This window comes from Anolis carolinensis, chromosome 3 (genome assembly GCF_035594765.1).
Source record: "Anolis carolinensis isolate JA03-04 chromosome 3, rAnoCar3.1.pri, whole genome shotgun sequence".
NCBI classification, from domain to species: Eukaryota; Metazoa; Chordata; class Lepidosauria; order Squamata; family Dactyloidae; genus Anolis; species Anolis carolinensis.
In genome coordinates, this window is record NC_085843.1 from 213,025,836 (window position 1) to 213,047,166 (window position 21,331).

At 39.1% G+C, this 21,331-nt stretch overlaps 1 protein-coding gene across 11 annotated transcripts in view; it reads right to left on the reverse strand.

Annotated features, from left to right (window-relative positions):
* Window positions 1-21,331, reverse strand: part of pcdh15 (protocadherin related 15) — a 1,032,943-nt gene that overhangs the window by 430,861 nt on the left and 580,751 nt on the right. For 9 of the 11 annotated variants that reach the window (XR_010005016.1, XM_062977492.1, XM_062977488.1 and 6 more), the window contains 2 exons: window positions 8,276-8,290; window positions 7,534-7,599 (listed from right to left, as the gene is read on the reverse strand). Coding sequence is in view for 10 of the 11 variants with exons in the window: in XM_062977492.1 (XP_062833562.1) it covers window positions 7,534-7,599; window positions 8,276-8,290 (81 nt within the window). In the remaining variant the exon portion in view is untranslated. The remainder of the gene's footprint in view (window positions 1-7,533; window positions 7,600-8,275; window positions 8,291-21,331) is intronic. The other 2 variants (XM_062977490.1, XM_062977491.1) reach the window with 1 other exon arrangement.

Genomic DNA, 21,331 nt, shown 5'->3' on the forward strand with positions numbered 1-21,331 from the left:
TCTGGGTGGTACTAACTCCAACCGGCCAGAACATGACAGGCAACTGTCACCAAGAAGAACTTTTCATTGGCTGCCCCAAGACTGTGGAACGACTCCCCAATAGAGATGTCGGAATTTAGAAACCATCTAAACACCTATTTCTTCCGGCAGGCCTACCCCAGAGCATGAATTTTAAATTCGTATCCTTTGTTTAATCTCTGTTTTGTGTATTTTAATATATATCTTTTATAGAAATACATTTTAATATGTGTATTTGTGGTATTTTGCAATGTTTATGTGTTCAATTATTTTTGAGCTATGAGTAGAGGTGGGTACAAAATAAAATTGTTGTTGTTGTTGTTGTTGTCCATAAAACACTGATGTCTGTAAACAGAGGACATCTCAGTTCTGGGATCCTTCTTTGATCACTAAAGCAATAAAGATGACTTCTAATCCTTCCCTCATCTCTGCATGCTGTCACACTGGGGACAAACTCAGGATTCCAGAGAACAAAAAGATGCAAAATGTGCAGCTTGATGGGAACTGGCTGCACCTACATGGACAGGCTCTAATTCAGGGGAGAAACTGACTTCTGATTCAGGAGTTGGAATTCCTTCTGAATTAGCATACCCCTGTGTGAAATCTGTATTAAGTAGCTTTCCCCATGCATTGTGTAGCCGCTTGGGTGCTGATTCAACCCCACATCAACATAAGTGGTCGATGTAGATGGGGATTCTAATGAGCAGTGATGTATGAATGCGACCCTTTCTATACCACAGATTTTTTTTTTAAGATATTGGTTGGTAAAAGGATGTGGAGACTTGTTATAGAACCCTTCCTAGCTATGTAACAAGATGAACTCCATTACAAAAGTCATCTGAGTTGAAGGGATTCAGGTTAGTTCATAACGAAGTAAAGCTTTTAAACCTTCTTCAAGATTTTGTTCACTCTCCTATCAAATAACAAGTATATCACAACTTTTTGAACAATAATACACAACATGTAAAGCCTCTATATAGTGTATGGTCTTAAACAGTGCATGTTCCTTCTGTGGTATGGTAAATATAGTCAAACTGGTTAGAAATTTATGTATTTTGCTTTCCTTATCTCTACATCTGCTATGATTTTTTCCTAGAGGCCCATGTGCAGGTAGCTCCATCCAAGAACATTCAACATGAGATCCGTATATATTAAAATGTTGCATGGAAACACAGATGGGGATCTGTACAAAAGTCACGAGAGACCTCTAAAAATCAAGAACTAACTTTATTCCTTCCTCCACATCTATCTTTCCATTCAGCTTAATTGATGCAGACATCATGTATGACCCTTGCATCCTGTTTCCTTTTATAACGTATGCTGATAAATTATGGTACACATCTGAAAAGAGCGTCATTTTAAAATAAAGTATACCTGAACTTCTCAAGTGTCAATTATTTAGTTGACTAGAGAAAATGGGACTTGGTTTCCTCAGAGTTTTTCCTCAGATCTGTTTATCAGAGTCTCTTTTCATAGTATCTATTATTTGTTTGACAGATCACTTCAAAGAACCAGGTAATGTTCTGAACAGACAGTACTATCAATTGCCAGTGGCTCAGTAAAAAATCTCAAAGAAATATGTACTCTGAAATATGTTCAGAAAACAACACACAGAATTCACAAATGCTCCACAAGAGATCATTGTGATTTTCTGAAAGAGAAGTGGGAGTCAAGATGATATTCCAAGTTTGCAAATCCATACTACATTATGAATCTGGTTGTTAACTCCAAGAGCTCTGTTCTTCAGGAACTTTTTGTCACTTATTTCTCTTTGCCAGTTTTTCTTTCCAATGATACTCACTTGTGTAGTAAATGAAGCGAGGAGAACAGCTTTCCAAACATAAAGGGAACTTTTTGGGAATGGGTCCCTACTCCCTGCATTCATCCCTTCTTGCCAGGGGCACATATGCTTTTAGATGTATGATGCCTCTAATTTCTATGACTCCTCATAATGAAGTATAAGAAGTGACACATCCCAGAAACCTTAGTAGAATCTTGCATCCTGAGAACAGAGCTTTTTCTTAGTGTTGTTTTAAAATGGCACATTGCAATGTAGCAAAGCTCCCCTATTTCTATATGGAACATATTATGCACTAGAAAATCCTGTTACAATTATTTTCATAAGATCACTTAATCTCCAATATGATCACTAATTAAAAATTCCATTAGGAGCATATTCACATAACGACCATGGGTCCAGTCTCAGATATAATGATCCAGGGAGCCCATCCAGACAAGGCACAATTTCCAAATGACACCTCAGGTAATTGTGACTGCATTCAGCACAAAGCAGGAAAATCCTGTTTCGTCCCGAATTAATTAGATAGCCCATTAGACACATGCCTTTGTGAAAGGCATGAGTCTAATGGGCTATGGCCCTGTGTGGATAGGCCCATGGGGAGTCCTGGGACTTCCCTGCAGCCTGTCCAAATATCCATCCAGCACCTTCTGGGCTCCTGGAGCCCAGAAGGTACAAGATTGCTCCCCCAACCTCCCCCCCCCAACCACCCATAAAATGGTTAAGAATTTGCCTGGCCTCCATTAGGCCTCACAGCACAGTTCCTAAAATGTACCATTACATGCAAGAAAGCGAGGGGGGGCAGGGGCAATTTGGCCTCCTCTCACTTCCTCGGCATAATTGGTATTTATTTATTTATTTCAAGCATTTATACCCTGCCCTTTTCACCCGAGGGGACTCGGGGCGGTTTACAATAATTGGCAAATTTAATGCCTAAAATACAATTATAAATCAAAATACTACATACAATCAGTTAAAATTGTTAAAATACATTATAAAACTTCAACACATATGTAATTAATTCCATTCATCCAAAAACCTCATGCTTACGCCTTACATCGGACCATGTCGACTTTGACGCAAACTCATTAAAAGCTTGAGCACACAACTATGTTTGTACAGCTTTTCTGAAGCCCAAAAGGGTTGGGGCTTGTCAGATATTTCTAGGGAGGGAGCCACCACCGAGAAGGTCCTGTCCCTCATTCCCACCAGCCGCGCTTGCGAGGCAGGTGGGACCGATAGCAGGGCCTCTCCAGATGATCTTAGGGATCTTGCTAAGGCTCATAGGAGGAGATACATTCGGACAAGTAAATAGGGCCAGAACCGTTTAGGGCTTTATAGGTCAAGACCAGCACTTTGAATTGGGCTCGGTAGCATATCAGCAGCCAGTGGAGCTGGCTTAGCAGGGGGGTGGTAAGCTCCCTGTATGCCACCCCAGTTATTAATCTGGCTGCCGTCCGTTGGACTAATTGGAGCTTCCAGGCTGTCTTCAAAGGAAACCTCACATAGAGAGCATTGCAGTAATCCAAACGGAATGTAACCAGAGCGTGGACCACCGTGGCCAAGTCAGACTTCCCAAGTCTCAATTGTGCAAAAGCTCCCCTGGCCACTGCTGAGACCTGGGGATCCAGGTTCAGTGATGAGTCTAGGAGAACCCCCAAACTGCGAACCTGTGTCTTCAGCGGGAGTGTGACCTCATCAAATACAGGCTGTAATCCTATACCCTGTTTGGCCCTGCAACTGACCAGGAGGATCTCTGTCTTGTCTGGATTCAGTTTTAATTTGTTTGCCCTCATCCAGTCCAACTCAACAGCCAAGAACCGGTTCAGGACCTGAACAGCCTCCTTAGTGACAGATGGGAAGGAGTGACAGAGCTGGACATCATCTGTGTACAGATGACACCGCACCCCGAAACTCTGGATGATCTCTCCCAGTGGCTTCATGTATATGTTAAACAAAATGGGGGACAGTACTGACCCCTGTGGGACCCCTACGACAAAAGTTGTGGGGCCGAACAGGTGTCCCCCAGTGTCACCATGTGGGTGCGACCCTCCAGAAAGGACCGGAGCCACTGCAAGACAGTACCTCTGAGACCCATCCCTGCAAAGCACGCCAGAAGGATACTGTGATCAACGGTATCAAAGGCCACTTAGAGGTTCCTGGTACATTCCAGGAAGTTGCTGAAAGGCCTAATTGTGACTCGTAAGTTATTTTTACTTTCTTCCCCATTTTAAATGGTTTGGGTGGGTGGGGGCTGTTTCCCTATCCTCCCAAAATTTTCAGGGAGGGCATCTGGATACCACCCCAGAAAGTACGCACTTTCTGGGGCATGTGTGGACTAGAACCCAGGAACATTTGTGCTTTTAAAACGTGATTGTTCCCAGGTTAAACTGCTGTCTAGAACCGCCCAGGGATGTATAGATCCATTTGAGTGAAATTTTCTACTGAGATGTTATACTTTTAAAACACTGTGACATTACTGAAGCAGAAAAGCATAAGTCACTCAGAAGAGCAATGTAATTACTTTTCAGCATTTTCCTCCTCCCACATAGTGGCCAACATCTTACTGTTCCCTGTGTTTCCTTTAAAAGGAAATGAATACAATTTAGAGAGAAACAGATTCACAAAATTACACACCACCTTTCCCCCTGTCAATGAGCGACAACTTATCAGCATGATGCTTAAGCAACAAGAGAGTATTATTAGTGAATTACTGCTTCTCAGTACCAATAAAAGAATATTATGTATACACTAACATCTTCTTTTGCTTTTAGCATATTTCATTTTATGAGATAGAAGCATCTCGTTGTTTGTGTACTGTGAAAGTGGTGAGGGTAGAGGGGTTCTATGTCTCTGTGTAGTATTTATATGTTGTCCATGTGTTGTGAATGCTTATTATGCAACACATTCACTTATCCAACGTTCTGCCGTCCTGTTTATGTTGGATAAGTGAGACTCCACTGTATATTTATAATCTTATATTATCTGCTTAGAACTGGATTATATGAGGCCCCTTCTACACAGCTGTATAAAATGCACACTGAAGTGAATTATCTGGCAGTGTGGACTCAAGATAATCCAGTTCAAAGCAGATAATATAAGATTATAAATGGGTAATATAGCTGTGTGGAAGGGCCTTGAGTCTACACTGCCATATAATCAAGTTAAAATCAGATAATCTGTATCTTATAGGCAGTGTGGAAGAGGCCTGAAGTCTAACTGTGCCTGTCCCCTGGGATGAGTAGGTTGCTAGGAGACCAAGTGGGCGGAGCTTAGCCCTCTAACTGGCAGCAATTGGATAAAAACAATTATTCCTTTCCCTCTAATTAGGACTTTATTTTTCTTTTTTTTGTTGTTGTATCAACCTAGAGCCGTGGATGATGGGTTGTGTTGTCAAATTTCGAGGTTGGGGGGCCCGTAGTTTTGTTGTTTTGTCCACTGCCCTGATGCCATCACTCTTTTATATATATAGATTAATGAATAAGGGCAATGAAATGCAGATTGTTGAATGCAGACTTCATACAGGGAGCACATAATTCCATTTTGGAAACAACTCCACTGGTTTCTGGTTTGTTTCAGTGCACAATTCAAATTACTAGTGACCACTATGAAGTTTTATACAGTTCAGGTCCAAGTTATTTAAAACATTGTCTCTCCTGGCATAAGCCTTCACATGACTTGAGATGTTCTGGAAGGCCCTTCTCTGTGTCCCATCACTCTTGCAGGCACCTTTGGTGGGAACAAGGGTGTTATGAAAGTGGGCCTTCTTTGTGACTGTTTCCAAACTTAGAACTTTCTTCATAGAGAAGTTAGACTAACAACCTCCCTGCTATTTTTTTCTAGTGAAGAGTAGATTTTTTTTTGTTCTGCAATCTTTTGTGGGCTAACTAGGTTGGCGGAAAGGACTTTTCATGTGCTAGGTAGTTGATAGCTAGGTTTTTTAATTGTATTGATAATTTCATTTTTTTAAAAAGTATATATCTACATTCATTTTAACTTCTGTTAGCCCTATGTCCCCTACTTGGAATAAATTAATCAGCAAGTAAATAAATAACTAAAACCATAAAGTTGCCTTACAGGAAACAAAAGTGTTTCATTTTGGTTTGCCAATATGGCGATGTTATTTCTTGACAGATTGTTGGCATAGCATCAATATTTATTGTGCCCACCTTCATTTCACAGTATAACATACTAGCAAAAAAGCTGATGTATGAGTGCCTGCGTGGGGAGCTGGGGATTGGCTTGTTGGCTCTGCTTGCAAGCACAGCTTTCTGGCGCTGCTCCTGTTCATCAAGAAAAACCTATCAGAGTAATTTCATTTCCTTCTATCTAGCTTGTCAAAAATTCAGTAGGCAACAGCACAAGAAGATACAACAAAAGAAGGAAGAATGGATGGTGTGTTGCTAAAGGCCAAGCCACCAGAGGCTTTAGTAAGTGTTCACACCATAGAGAAGTATCAAACAGCACTGAAATGTAAAATCATTAGAGCAAAACAGGATTAAATTTGCACCTCTTCTAGCTATTAGGGCCTTCCTAAGGCCAGGTAATTAGAACCCACAAAATCAGCTCTCTGTGTGCATGGTAAAATTAGTATGTAACGTTTCATGACTATCATCACAAACAGCAGCTGAATTATCAATTTATACATGCACTGGCTTCTCATGTTCTCATCCTCTCTCTGTCTCGCCCCACTCCCCAACCATTTAGTCATAATCATAAAAGTTTGTATAGTGGTCCACAACATTACATTACTGATAGACACAAGGCAACATTACTAAAATGGCAACCAGAAGCAGATAAACAAGAAATGTCACTTGGGGTAGATTTCTTCCTTATCTAAAAGAATGCTACTGCAAATATGTATTCTTTCTCTCCTTCTCTCTGAAAGACTACAGCTGGCTACTAAGGGGCAATCAATACCACTGTCTTCAGGAGATGACTTTACAATGTCATCAATCATTCCACCTGATTCCCCAAGGATCATGGCAATTCTGGTGGTACCTGTCAAGGGGCGTGGTGAACCCATTGCTCCATGCTTCACATCAGCTGACTCACCGGTTGCCCTATCCCATGGGGGGAAGCGTCGGCCACCTGGCTTCCCCTGTTGAAGTCAATGTAACACGGGGCTCCTCCTGTGTCACTACCATGGCAACATGCTCTAATTGAACTTCCCTTTTATGATGGAGACTTGCCAGAAATTGCAGTTCATTATGGGATGGGAGTCGGCAGGCTCAATCGCAAAAGGGAAAGTGAACCAGCATATGGTATGGAATTCACCCCCATCTGAAGAGGTATAGACACAGTGGAATTTGGGGATATCTTTGAAGCTCAGATGTGAGAAATGGGGTATATAATGCGGAGGCTAAGGGGCAGAGGATTTGGCTGGAAACCAAAACCATTTGGCCAATCAAGGAAAGACTCAGCTATCTATGTATGATATCTCAGGTGAAGCATGAGATATGAGGAAATCAGGCACAGGGTAAATAACAAAATGTCTTAAGCCAAGTAGAGTCTAGCTTTTCAGTTTGGAACTCTGTATCCCAAAAATTGGTAATCATACTTAGAGGCTCTGTAAAGTCTGGAAGCCAAAAGAACACTTCATAATAAAAGTGATATCCATTATTTGAAAAACAAACACAATTACCACAGTGAAAAATAAACATTAACCTGTCATTGCTGACCTTTTTGTAGTATATTAGCATTTGATGCATACTCACCATTCCGACTTTCTTCATCTATCGGAACTATAGTTGCTGGAGGCCCTGCTCTGGCCAACTTGCAATCTACAAACATGAAAATACAAGTTACTTCAAATCCCACCATTAATTAATATGTTGACAGTCACTATGTACTCAAACTGCTTGGTTGATCATTTTTAGGAAGTATGGGAAACAAAACTTCGTTATACAATCTGCCAGAGACACCCAACTATTTCCAAAGTACTTACCCAGATTTCACCTAGCTTCTAATTATACAAATTCCTTGTGGCAGGTCGTAGCCTATGCTCCAGTAGTTGGTTGTAGCAACAACACATTTCAAACATAATTTTAGCCTGTATTGTTTTACTAAGATATACTTGTTAGACTTAATATGCTTATATAATACACACAAAAACCACGTCTCCACCACATCACAACACAATACAATTTACTTGCTACTCTTTAATCATGTCTTATGCTAAACAGACAGCCCACTGAGACCACTATGGAAAAGAAGTCCTCCAGGACAGAGACAATGTGATAGTAATTTAACCCAAAATACTAACATAAAAGAATGATTAAAAGGAATAAATCATAATTAAAGCATCACAACAGAAACTAAATATAATTGAAATTTAATTGCAACACAAGTCTCTAATTAGTGAGAGTGAACAGAATTCCAATAAAATGTTAAACAGAGTAAAAATGGGGGGAAAATACAGACAAGCAATTTTCAGGAAGTTACAGTTTGCCATCTTACCCTCATATTGCCAGTCTGGAAGGAAGTTAAGAGTCATCAATGGAAGCAGAGCAGAATAATGAAAGAAAATAAGTAAGATTTTGTTGTGATTTATAGAGAAAGCTTTAAAGGCACAAAAAAGCAGTAAAAGTAGAAGTTTGCAGCATTTTATGTGTGTGTACTATAAACACAAGGCAGAAAAGTTGTTGCAATTGTCACATATAAGATTCCATACAGAGATGGCCCACAGAGATTCTGAATTAAAAGCTTGTTTTTTTAAAAAAAACATCTAGTTCAGTAGCTTCTTTGATGCCTACAAACAATGTATCCCTACAAGTACATGTAGTTCTGTACAGAAGGTAATAGCTGTGGCTTTTTCTACTCCACGGAAATAAATGAATGTGGTTAGGTCAAGGTTCTGCACCTGAGTACTTTCAAAGCTCTTATAGAGAATCAGATATTTATAAAAGAAAATGCATACTTATTTTGTGTGTGTTAAGATGTAAGGATAGTTCAATTTGCTCACACCTCTTATAAGCATATTTTATACATTTCTCCTCCAAAGTAAGTCATGCTGAATGCAACTGGAACTTACTTCTAATTCTAAATCAGTAGAGCTTAAACTTAAACTTTAAATGCCAAGAGATGTTATTGGAAGGCACTCCTTCCACTGGCTTAAGTTGGAAATGACTCATCCTAAACATACAATTGCCTGTATCGCTGGCAAATCTTGTTTACCAATAACAGTCTTTTTTCATGTACCTCCAACTATTAAGCTTCAAGACCTAAACTTCAGATAACAAGATGATGTAAAGGAGAGCACAGAGAGAACCACAAGAAATGATTAAGGAAAATTGAAAATAAACTAGCCTGCAAATTCCTTCACACAGAAGGTGCAGTGTTGAAATCAATATAAATGACTCGTGGAAGACACTGGAAACCCACCAATTAAAATACACATCGTAAATGAACAGCAAGCAATCATTTACTTTGCGCCTCTAGAAACAGTGCTATCTTGATCTCTATGTTAATGCTGCTAAATTGAAACAGTTTAGTCCATGTTTTACAAGTATATTGTGTGCCTGTCTCAGGTTTCCTCTGATACTATGGAGAATTCAGGTGCATCTGTTTAAAAATGAGCTTAAGAAATATTGCTACATCTTTCAGTCAGGAAAGTAGCCTTTTTCATATGAGATATTCCACGTCTAAAAAAAAAATATGGGCCACTTCAATTATATTTCAAAATCACTAGACACTGAGATATACATTGCCTCTGCTGAAAAGAATATTAGGAATGAAAGAAATTACAATTCTGAAAGTACAACTAACACTTTCCATTACTGCTGATTTCTCTGAGAAGACTGGTATCTTTTGTGTCTCACTCTTGTTTTATTTGTTTCTATATCTCTGTTTTCTCCCCAAATGTGTATCCCATTCTTTTCTCAAAGATCTTAGAGTGGTATATATGGCATTATCTTATTTTATTTCCTCCCTTGGAACTTACAAAAGGTGGAAGGGAACAACTGTGATTTATAAAGCTTAGCCAGAGAGTTTTGTGGCTCAATAGGGATTATAACTATCTATATTTCCTTTAGGTTTTCCTCACAGCATCTATTGTAAAATCCACAGTGGCCTTCCAGAGCAGAGAAATGGTTAATGTGCCCCAGGTTGCAGTTTGAAGAATTTTAAAGACACTGTCCAAGGTGCTGAACCCAATCTGTAAAACAGTCCAATATCTTGCATAGCTCTTTTGAAAAACTGAAGAAAACCCAGAGAAGAGGCTCCAGATCTAGTGATATAGGAACCACTAGGCACCACTGGAGTTGACAACAAGTATTGAGAAAAGGGTCTCCTGGAAATATAGTTGAAAAGATATTTCAACTGGATAAGCAAATCCCAAAACCTGTTGCTGTACACATAGTCACAATCCAAAAGAAAAGTATATGGTGTGCACAGTTGAATAGAGTACTTCCTGTTCCCATTTCAATGCTGGCAGAAGTAATGTATTAGCCAGCTTACAGGGAGCCAGTTTTTGTTTGTCATCAAGTCATTTCAGACTTATGGAAAACCTCAGGCAAACCTTTGCAGTCATGGGACATTTAAATAGCAGCATAAGTCATAGCTGCCTACCACATGATGCAAAATTGATCTGGGATATATTGGGAAGTATTGTTAAAATGCTTACATGAAATGGCATGCCATCTCAACCCTACACATAAATGATACTACCCTGGGACTATGCTAGACATGCTCTCTAAACAATATTTTATTGGAAACATAAAATATGAACATTTAAGATGATTCATAATTCCTGTTTTCTTGGACAAGCTTTGCATGTGAAAGGAATACTCTTTAAAAGAATGTAAGCTTTGAACAGTAACATTAGTTAGCAAAGGAGATTTTCACAGAAGTGAGCTAATGATCTAATGAGATGCTGCAACAGCAACTTTATAACAGCAGCATGGAGATTATTGGAAATGCTTCTGCCAGGCAGTGTTTCCATGTAGGTATTATAATGTGTAGGTTGCCAGGTCACAACCCAGCACATGCATAATCCTGATTATTAGACTAGCCAGACTGGCAGGAGGATGGGAAGATGACAGCATAGAGCGAGGAGGAGGAGAGCACATAAGAACAAAGTCCCTTTGGCTCAGTATTGAATTCTCTTGATAAAACATGTACTTTCTTCTTTGGTTTTCATGAAAAATAATAATACAGCCTAAGCAGGTGCGATAGCATTTGCCTGTACCTACATATTTAAGATAAAGGTATGTCTTTCTCTCAATGTGGAGCCCAAGTGGACTGCAACACAGATTAAAACAAAATACTGCTAGACATCAATCATAATGGTCAAAACAGTTATAAAGACAGCACTAGTTAAAACTTATTAAGATCTTTACACCTAACTGCTTAATGAACAGAATTGTTAAAGATTTGTTTATTTATTTTTACCTGGGAGAGGCATGAAAAATTACTGAGACGCTAATGGTATTATGACCCAATAATGTTTAGGGACCTCTGCATTGTTACTTTTCAATATAATAATTAAGAAAATGCCAGAAATGGAAACCAGAGGTTCTTTGTTTTGCTCCTGCCAACATATCAATTACCATCATTGGAACTTTAAAAATGATAAAACCTGAACTGTCATTTAAGACTTCCCAGAAGCTACTTTCTTATTTTTTAAATAATTTCTTTGATGTGAAGGTCCAGTTTCAACTGTGTCCCTTTCTAGCGGAGCTGGTTTTAGCAAAAGTGGATCATGTCTTCCTTAATTGCTTCTTAATTAGATTGCTATAATATGTTGTCCAACTGGCTGCTTGTGAAAAGTGTTTGCAAAAAGTTTGAGCTTTAACAAATGTGTATCTCCTGTAATGTACCAAATGCATCAGCACTCTATTTCCTTCCAGGGCAATTCAAGATGCCGCTTTTTTTTTTTTTTACCCAAAGTCCTAATGGGGCCATAATATCTCTAATAATATAGGCAATCCCCAAGTAACAGACAAGGTAGGTTCTGTAGGTTTGTTCTTAAGTTGAATTTGTTTGTAAGTGCAATATATGCTTTGTATAGTAGGGAAGGGTTAGTGTTAGCTAAGGGTGTGCGAAATGGCAGAAATCCATTCTGATTTCATTTTGAATTTCAGTGCCACCCCCCCCCCCCCCTTCTGTTTTTGGGAAGATTCCAGGAGATTAGGAGGAGGGCCATTTGAAGCCAATATTTCATTGTTCTATATAGCATTTGGTCTCAAAATTTAGCTATGTGTTTTAAACAGTTTTTATAAACTTGTTTTAGTTTGTTTCTCTGCAATGTTTTAATATGTTTTTGTGTATCTCCTCAGAAACCAATTGGCTGAGAGGCAAATAACAAATCTCTCTTTCTCTCCCCCCCCCCCCCCCCACACACACACACTTGAAAACATAATAAAGAAGACAGTTGTTTGGTACAGTAGAAATTTATAATACTTTGATCAAGAATCTAGTATCTCTCACACTGGAAGCTATGCAACCTTACTTCTAGATCTGACTTCCATTCTCCACTTTGTAGAGCATCACATCCCAGAACAGTCAATTACACCTCCTGAAGAATTTAGCTTCCTTAAATTAAAGTTCAATGCTATATCCCAAAAGAGCTCAAATGAAGATGAAAGAAAAACCAACGTCTTTGGAATAAGCAAGTAAGTAAATAAATATCCTGGCACTTGTGAAATGTTTTGAACCAATTTAATAACAAATTAAACACATACTGCATTTCATCCATTGTGATAAATGGTCTGAAACCAGCCCATAACATGATACAAAATGAAAACCACAAAAGATGAAGACCTAGGTTACAATAAGGGTGGTATTATTTTCCAAAAAACAAAACAAAACAAAACAAAACAATTAACAGAAAATCTTGTGTATTCTATAATGTGTGCATTCCCTAAACTTCATAACTTACTGGCTCTTAGCAACATCGCTCAAGGGGAAGCTAGAGGTAAATAGTTGGATCAGTTCTGAAGTTGGCAGTGACTAATATTTGCAGCGATTGGAACTACATTCTTTACAAAGAAGCCAAGAAACAAGGTAGTATGGCCAGAGGCAGTATGAAAGCAATGGGATTTTCATTCCAAGTGTCATGTACTAGAGATCTCACAGGGCCAAGACTACTCAGTGGGAGCAATATGTTCTTCTATTCATAATTGGAAAGGAAAGAAAGGTTGCTAGACCATCTTTCTTTCAAATTACATGTGATTTGGCATGGACCAGACTATGGCATTTTATCACTGACATATCTGTCCACTCCACGATACATAAGTGCATTGAAGAACAATGTAGGGAAGATACCCTAAGATTTAGCATTTGTTTACATCATAATGGAATTAAGTATCAGATATTATGAATGTTTACTATTAGAGTTTTTTAAAAAGAAAAATCATTGCAAAAATTGAATCAGTGAACAGTAATTGAGGGTGGGTACCGCAGCTGAAAAGTGGATTTTGGGGTGAGGGAAGAGCTGTGTTGTAGATCTGCCTGATAGAAATTGACGGTTCCTTTTTCTGATCCAGGTTCTGTTAACATTTAAAGCTACAGAATTCCATCCCATACTCAGGCTTTCAGCTCCAATGTACTCTGGTGGTGCTGTATTGATGTTAACAACAACAACAACAGCAGCAACAACAGCAAAAACGACATGTTCCTTTGAAAAGACAACCAAGAGAAGAAAGTATACATTTTTGCTGGAAACTGTGGCAAGGGATTAGAGCCATTTCTGAAAAAATCCTGTTCTTTCCATAGTTCCCACCACTGTAAGAAATGGTGTTCCAACTACAGATCAAAGCCTTATTACTCATGGCTAATGCACTTCTTAATAGGACACGTTTGGCTATTCAGTCAACAACATCCATACTCTATGTTAAAAAGTCTTTCCATGGGACAGCACATGATTTTTTTTCTCACCATTATTTTTAAAAGGCTATTTTAAAAGCTGAGAAATAGCAGGACAATATCCAAATAAAGAACTGCAAAGAACCATATACATTTGAGTATCTAAGCAACTCTGTTAAGGGGAAATTGTCCTCTTTCATTTCCTGTGTAAGGGAATTCAGAACTACAGCTGTGCAAATTAGGATAAGCTTGCCATAGCCCTTTACATTAGCTGAATTGTAATATAATTCATCTGTATTGAAAATAGCATAAGAAGGGCTTTCAGTCTATTTCTAGCTCTTCCTGCAGAGAGATCCAATTGTAAAGTCCTGGAAGGAATGACAGTGAACCTTAGATGGTATTCATCTAGGGCACTTGTTGTATACTTGTAATCTACACTTGGTTTCTGGGCAAGTGTTCAGACTGTAAATTAGATGGTCAATTAAGCAGCTTCTCAGAAAACTGTAGTTCAAAGTTTCATCACAGAATAAAAGGTTTTTAAAAAAGTTGGCCTAATGCAAATTGTCAGCTCTGACAACACTTTTGCTTTTTGTCTTTAATAAAGCAAAAGACAAGCCCTTCACTTGACAGATTCTAAAAGAACAAATAAAGCAAACAAAAGTGAAGTATGGCTTCTTGTTCTGATGGCACCAGCAAGCTGAAGCACATTTCCTGAAAATTGCCTTGAAGAAATATTTAGCACTCTCACACATTCCTCTTGAAAGGAAGGTTTTGTTGTAAAGATGTATAATTCATGTTAAATAGCTTGGACAAGCCAATTGCCAAGTGCAAAAACCATTACACATTTATAAAAGGGATTAAAAGGTCAGTAAATCACACACAGACCATACGTTGTGTTTTATTATTGGGCAATAAAGTGACATTTTGTTAAATATCTGTTTTTCATTTTATAGGTTAAAAACATATAGGCTTTTTTAAAATGCTAACAGACATACTATATAGAGATAACAATTTTCATTTTCTACATCTCTGACATTTATGTCACATTCCTGTATAACCAACTAAAGGATTGAAGGGCATATCTATACTGATGAAGGCAGCAACAATTCAAAGTGGTCCTATCATCACTTAGAAATTGGCAAGGGATGCAATATGTACAGGGGCACCCAGGGTTGTCTCAACAACATTATAAGCTCCCAGGCAAAGCAGTGCACTGGGCCCTGCCTACACAACCACTTCTCAGAAATAAAAATGTAAATTATTGATAGAAGAAACTTATATTTATTGGTACTTCCAACAAAATCAGTTTTCTTTTCTCTCTTTCCCTCTCCAGCTCATTTCCTCTTCTGTATTCCCCTCAAAACATTGTGTTTTATTTCTGTTTACAGGTTTATTTACAAATGTTGCTTACACATAATAAGTCTAAAATTTCTTTTTTTTCCTCACTTCACTTTCTTACACTTCTAACTATTCACCACACAAACAGAAACAAACTGGGAGGCACTGCTTCTGATAACGAACAAGCATTTCAATGGTTTTCCCCAGCTGTCAATAGCTTCCTCTGAATCCACTACAATATTGTGTTTCCATAACACTGCAAGCTATAAAATGGTAAAATTTCTATTGTGAATGCAGACATGTCAACTCTCTGCTATAAGTCATAAGTTTTCTCCTTCTATCAAGTTAGCAGGAAATTTGAGAGTTGAGGTGGATCATTGGAAAATCAGTGTTAGATTCTGGTCTGCACATAGATTAGCATAGGGACCCTATGCTCATAGGGCCCCTGGTCAACTCCACAGCATGCCCCTGTGTTACAATGGCACTGGAAACAGCTCAGATGCTATTGAAACTGTTTGACCTCCTGATTATCAGAAACTCTATGGATAATATCTACTTTCTTCAATATTCATAATATTTGGGAGGCTGTTTGAGGTGGGGTAGTGCAGGGTCAAAGTCTTCCCCAATGACCTGTAGACTACCTGATACAACTGGATTGAGTACTAAAGATTTCTAAACTTCATAGGGATTCCCTTCAGAGGGAGCATGGGGCGGGGGGGGGGGGCAAAGAAGAGAAAAAGAGGGGATGAAGAGGATAGCAATAAAGGAGAAAGGGAAAAAGTGAGAGGGAGGCTTATGAAATATATTCATTTTGGATCTATTTATTCAAAAGCAAAAAAAAAAAAGCTCCTTTGTAAGATGACTAAAGATGCTTCTGTTCATTTACAGAGACTTTTGCAAAAAAACAACAACACATTGTGTTGAATCTTATCCTGAAAGTCCTTCAAATAGTCATTAGCAGTACATGAAAGGATGTGATTGGAAGAAAAAAAAACTGAATATACAAAAACAAGTTGAATTTTATGTTTGCAAAAAATAATAATAATTGGTATATCATTATTGCTGGCAAGCCATTGCCAGTCCAAAGCAGACTTTAAGGGACAGTCCTTTATTCTGGGAAAATGTCTTGCATCCCAGCAGGCCCGGTCCAATGTTGAAGCGGCTGAAGCCGCCACTTGGAGCGCACGTCAAAGGGGGCACTGTCAAGGCCTCAACAGCGCCCCCGAGTAATTATAGTGCCGCCACGCCGCCGCTGCCACCATTGGTGCGAGGCTTCAAATGCTCGCACGGACACTCTAGCCACACGTCCGCACAAGCAATAGAAGCCCCACAGAAGGAGGAAGGCCTCCAGGAAGGCCTAGCTCAGGGGTCCCCAAACTAAGGCCCAGGGGCCGGATGCGGCCCTCTGAGGTCATTTACCTGGCCCCCGCCCTCAGTTTTATAATATATTGTATATACATATAATACTGATAATATTATTATAATGTAATACAATATAACACTAATAATAATACCATATAATAATATTATATTCTATATTACATATAATATTACTAATAATATTACAGTATAGTGGTATAGTTGTTTTATTGCTTTGTTACTGTTATTTGTTTGTTTTATCGGACCAGGCCCTATGTAAGCCATCCCGAGTCCCTTCGGGGAGATGGGGCGGGGTATAAAAATAAAGTTATTATTATTATTATTATTATAGTTCAATATAGTAATATATAATGCTAATATTGTGCTATGCTAATAATATAATATATTCTATGTACATATAATTTGTAAGCCACTCTGAGTCCCCTTTGGGGTGAGAAGGGTGTGATACAAATGTAGTAAATAAATGCAGTAAATAAATAAATAATAAATTTTAGACAGGCTCACACAAAGTCTGAAATGACTGGAAGGCACACAACAACAACAACAACAACAACAACAACAACCCTAATTAACTTGACTATCTCATTGGCCAGAAGCAGGACCACACTTCCCATTGAAATCCTGATAAATGTATGTTGGTTAAAATTGTTTTTATTTTTAAATATTGTATTGTTCTTTCATTGTTCTTGCTGTTGTTGTTGTTGTTTTTGCACTACAAATAAGACATTTGCAGTGTGCATCGGAATTTGTTTGTATTTTTTTTCAAATGATAATCCGGCCCCTCAACAGTCTGAAGGATTGTGGACCGGCCCTCGGCTTAAAATGTTTGAGGACCCCTGGCCTAGCTCTTCTCGTGAGACCTGGTGAGAACTCGCGAGATCTCGCCAGGCCTCACAAGAACATCTAGGCCTTCCCAGCTGCTGCTGCCGCAGCCACCGCCGGTATGTGGGGAGGGGGGCACAATTTTGGGGGGGGTGCACGGCCCTAGGTTTGCGTACTAGGTGAAATTACCTAGGGACAGGCCTGCATCCCGGGGATCACTGCCTGGGATGTCCCGGACCCTCAGCCAATGAAGGCATTGCCCCCTTTCCCTCCCCCTCACCCAAGCTCCTCCCCTTCCTCCTTCTCTTTGGCAATTTATGTCCCTCTGCCCACTTTTCAAGGAAGAATTGGAGGGATGTCAATTGCCAAGGAGAGAAGACGAAGAGGGGACAGACTCAAGAGTTTGCCCTCTCCTTGCCTCCTTCTGCTTTTCATCTTGACATCCCTTTGCCCCCTCTTCATCTCCTAGAGGTGAGGAGGGGGTGGAGGGATGTCAATTGACAGTGGAGAAGGAGGGGGAGGTGAGGAAGGGATGGAATTAGGGGGAGGGGGAGGGAACAGAGGAAAGTCAATTATCAAGGAGGAGGAGTTCAGGGGAGGGGGAGAGAAAGGGGGCAGGGGCACCCATTGGCCGAGGCTCCAGAAATCCTGTCAGCCACAAATGCATACCCAGAAGTCCACCCCCGGATCCCCCCCCCCCCAGGTTTCCTTTTTTTCAGGGAGACATCTGGCAATCCTCTTCCAAAGCTACTCAAATATAAAAGTGAACTATTGCATTAATTCATGATTGACTGAGAATGAGAATGTAGAGGATGGTGTCTCAGAGGGAAGGGGACCGGAATACACCATTAACTGTTTTATTTTATTTTGAAATTCTAATGTTATTCATAGCAAATAAAATCATTTTTAACCTGGGGGGAATTTCTTTTCCAGAAACTAGTCCCACCTCTAAAAGATAAAACTCTCCATTTCAAAACTTGATTACCAACATTAGTGTCTTGTAATAGCAAAATATTGTTTGAAAATATTTCTGTATAATGTTAATTACTGAACACACCCTCGGGGGAATATGTTTCATATTAACTATAAATAAGATGCTTCTTTCCAGTAATTTATTCATGAATGTATTTATTGCTATATGCCATCATATTATCTTAACAGGTATACAAAAACTAAATTTGAGAATAAGCCACAAAAATGAAAAATATTCACCAATTAAATTGGAGAAGTAGTATTGCTAATTAAGAGAAATTAATTGTTTTATAATCTTGTGTGGTCACTTGAGCATCGGACTCAAATGTGCAGCCATAGAAAAATCCTGTGTTACTTTAGATAAGTAATACTCTTTTGGCCTCAGAGAAAAGGAAAAGGCAAACCCCTTCTGAACAAATTTTGTTGCGAAACCCCTGTGATAGGGTAACCTTAAAGTCACTAAAATTCAGGAATAACTTGAAGACACACAACAACAAATGTTTTAATTATATGCATTTGTTTGCTTCATATTGTATTGTTTTTTTATATTTTACAAGAATTATTTCACTTAAATTGTATTGTAGTGCTTTATATTTTTTATTATTCCTTCCCTCCTTTTTTTGTGTATATTTTAGATCTTACCTCTTTGGAAAGACTCACTGTTTGTAGTTGTTTTGCCTATATATGTCAATGGTACTTAAACTTATGCACTTTATCCATTAGCCCTATTTTCAAAAGTGAGTTGCACCTGCCCGCCCATCCATGCCTAGAAATGGACTTTATTTCATGCTCATTGGTTGTTGGTTCAAGATTGTTTTTATGTTGTCACAACTGCTATGCTGTTATAATTGTTGTTATTTTATTCTGTTTTATGATATTGTGTATGTATTTTAATGTGATTATATTTTATAATGTTGATCGGGCTTGTCCTCATGTAAGCCCCTCTGAGTCCCCTTGGGGAGATGGAGGCGGGGTACAAAAATAAAGTTATTACTATTATATTATTATTACTTAATAAATAAATAATGTTCTAAATAGGCATCAATTCTATTCAAAACACATTAAATATCATAGTACATCACATTAAAAGAACTTTATGCCATTACATGTTAATAGCCAAATACCTGCTTAATTAATAAAAAATGCTTTATATCCTCACAGAAAATGCTCACAGGGGGGACAACCAACTCCCCTACAGCGGGAGTGTCCAAACTTTTTGAGTCAAGGGCCAGTTTACGATCCCTCACCTGTTGGAGGGCCAGACTATAGGATGAAAAAAATAAACACATTCCTATGCACAGTTAGGAGCCCCGGTGGCGAAATGCATTAAAGCACTGAGCTGGAGGTCCCAGGTTCAAACCCCGTGAGTGGCGTGAGCGGCCGCTGTTAGCTCCTGCTCCTGCCAACCTAGCAGTTCGAAAACATGCCAATGTGAGTAGATCAATAGGTACCCCTCCGGCAGGAAGGTAACAGCGCTCCATGCAGTCATGCTGGCCACATGACCTTGGAGAGATCTACAGACAACACCGGCTCTTCGGCTTAGAAATGGAGATGGGCACCAACCCCCAGAGTCGGTCACGACTGGACTTAACGTCAGGGGAAACCTTTACCTTTTTTATGCACACTTATGTCTTATTTGTAGTGCAAAAAAGAAATCCATAAAAGAACAATATATAAAACAAAGAACTATTTTAACCAACATAAACGTACCAGTCTTTCAATGGCTAATGGCTAATGAGGGAAGTCAAGTTAATTAGGATTGTTATTGAGTGCCTTCAAGTTGTTTCAGACAATGGCATATGCTGCCTCAGAGTCTGGTGGTCTCCTCTGGAGGTTTTTCAGCAGAGGTGACATGGCCATCTGTTAAGAGGACTTTGATTGTGTTGGGGAGGTTTATAGTTCTTGACTTCCTACAGGGAGGAAGGAAGGAAGTTAAGGAAGGGAGGGAGGAAGGAAAGAAGCAAAGGATGGAGGCCTGAAGAGAGAGGGCCAGTGGAAATTTCAACAAAGCTGGCCTCCAAGCTGGACTTTGGATATGTCTGCCCCACCGAAGGGAATTCTGCAACCTGGGAACAGCCAATGAAAAGGTTCTCTATTGTGTCTTCATCAAATAGGCCTGTGATGTTGATGGGACAAGAAACAGCCTATTTACAAACTCAGGCTAACTCACGCAGGGAGATATTATGCTTCAGACTGTCACTACCCAAGCTATATAGCGTCTTAACACACTTTAAATTTCCCTAGGAAAAAAGAGAAGAAGCCAGTGAATCTGTTTCAAGAAGGCAGTTAAGTGTTCTCTATAGTGAACCACAGTCAGCAGTCTGGCCAAAACATTTTGAATACACTGAAGTTTCTGAATAATTTGTTACAGTTATCCAACTGAGATGTCATCAAGGCCTGCGGCCAGATGTGATATCTCAAGGCATGTGAGCAGTTGGCACACTGGTTTTAGCAGTGCAAATGTACTCTTGAACATTAATGAAACATGGTCACTTAGGATCAAACCTGAGTCCAAAAATATGCCAAAACTGCAAAACCGAGATTTAAAAGTAACATAACCCAGTCCAGCTCAGGTTGAAACCTTATTTCTTTCAGCTAACAGGAATATTTCAGTCTTGATTGGAAAAAGCTTCAATTTGTTTGTTCTCATTAAGTTAATTACTGGCAATAGATGTTGGTTTAGTACCAAACAGCTTCCTTGGCGTTACACAGAAAGGGGAGATGGCGATGGAAAGAAGAAAGTGAGATCATACTATGGCATATGTGTATCACAATTTGCACAGATGAACATCTAGAAGAACAGCTAACAGCCATCTATAAATCCAAAAGATCATTCTCAATAATGGTTCAGATATTTTCAACCACTTATATCAAGAACAAAAAAAAACCTTAACTTTTCAGGAGCAAAACTTAGAACTGGTATGTCAATAGGAACTATCAATTACACTTCCCTCTCTGGCCCAGCTATGAAATACAAACCTATATACTGGCAAGTTAGTATCGCAAAACACAGTGATCATATGAGAACTGAATAGGTCTTAACACGTCATTATGGCTTATTCCATGGCCTTAGAGTGCCGTATCCTCCTCTACTCTTGAGGATCAAGTGCAACCTGAAGTGGAAATTGGAATAAACAAGGCATTCAACATTTAAATCCCCTGAAATGAGGGATATGCAGCTGGCAATTATTACAACCC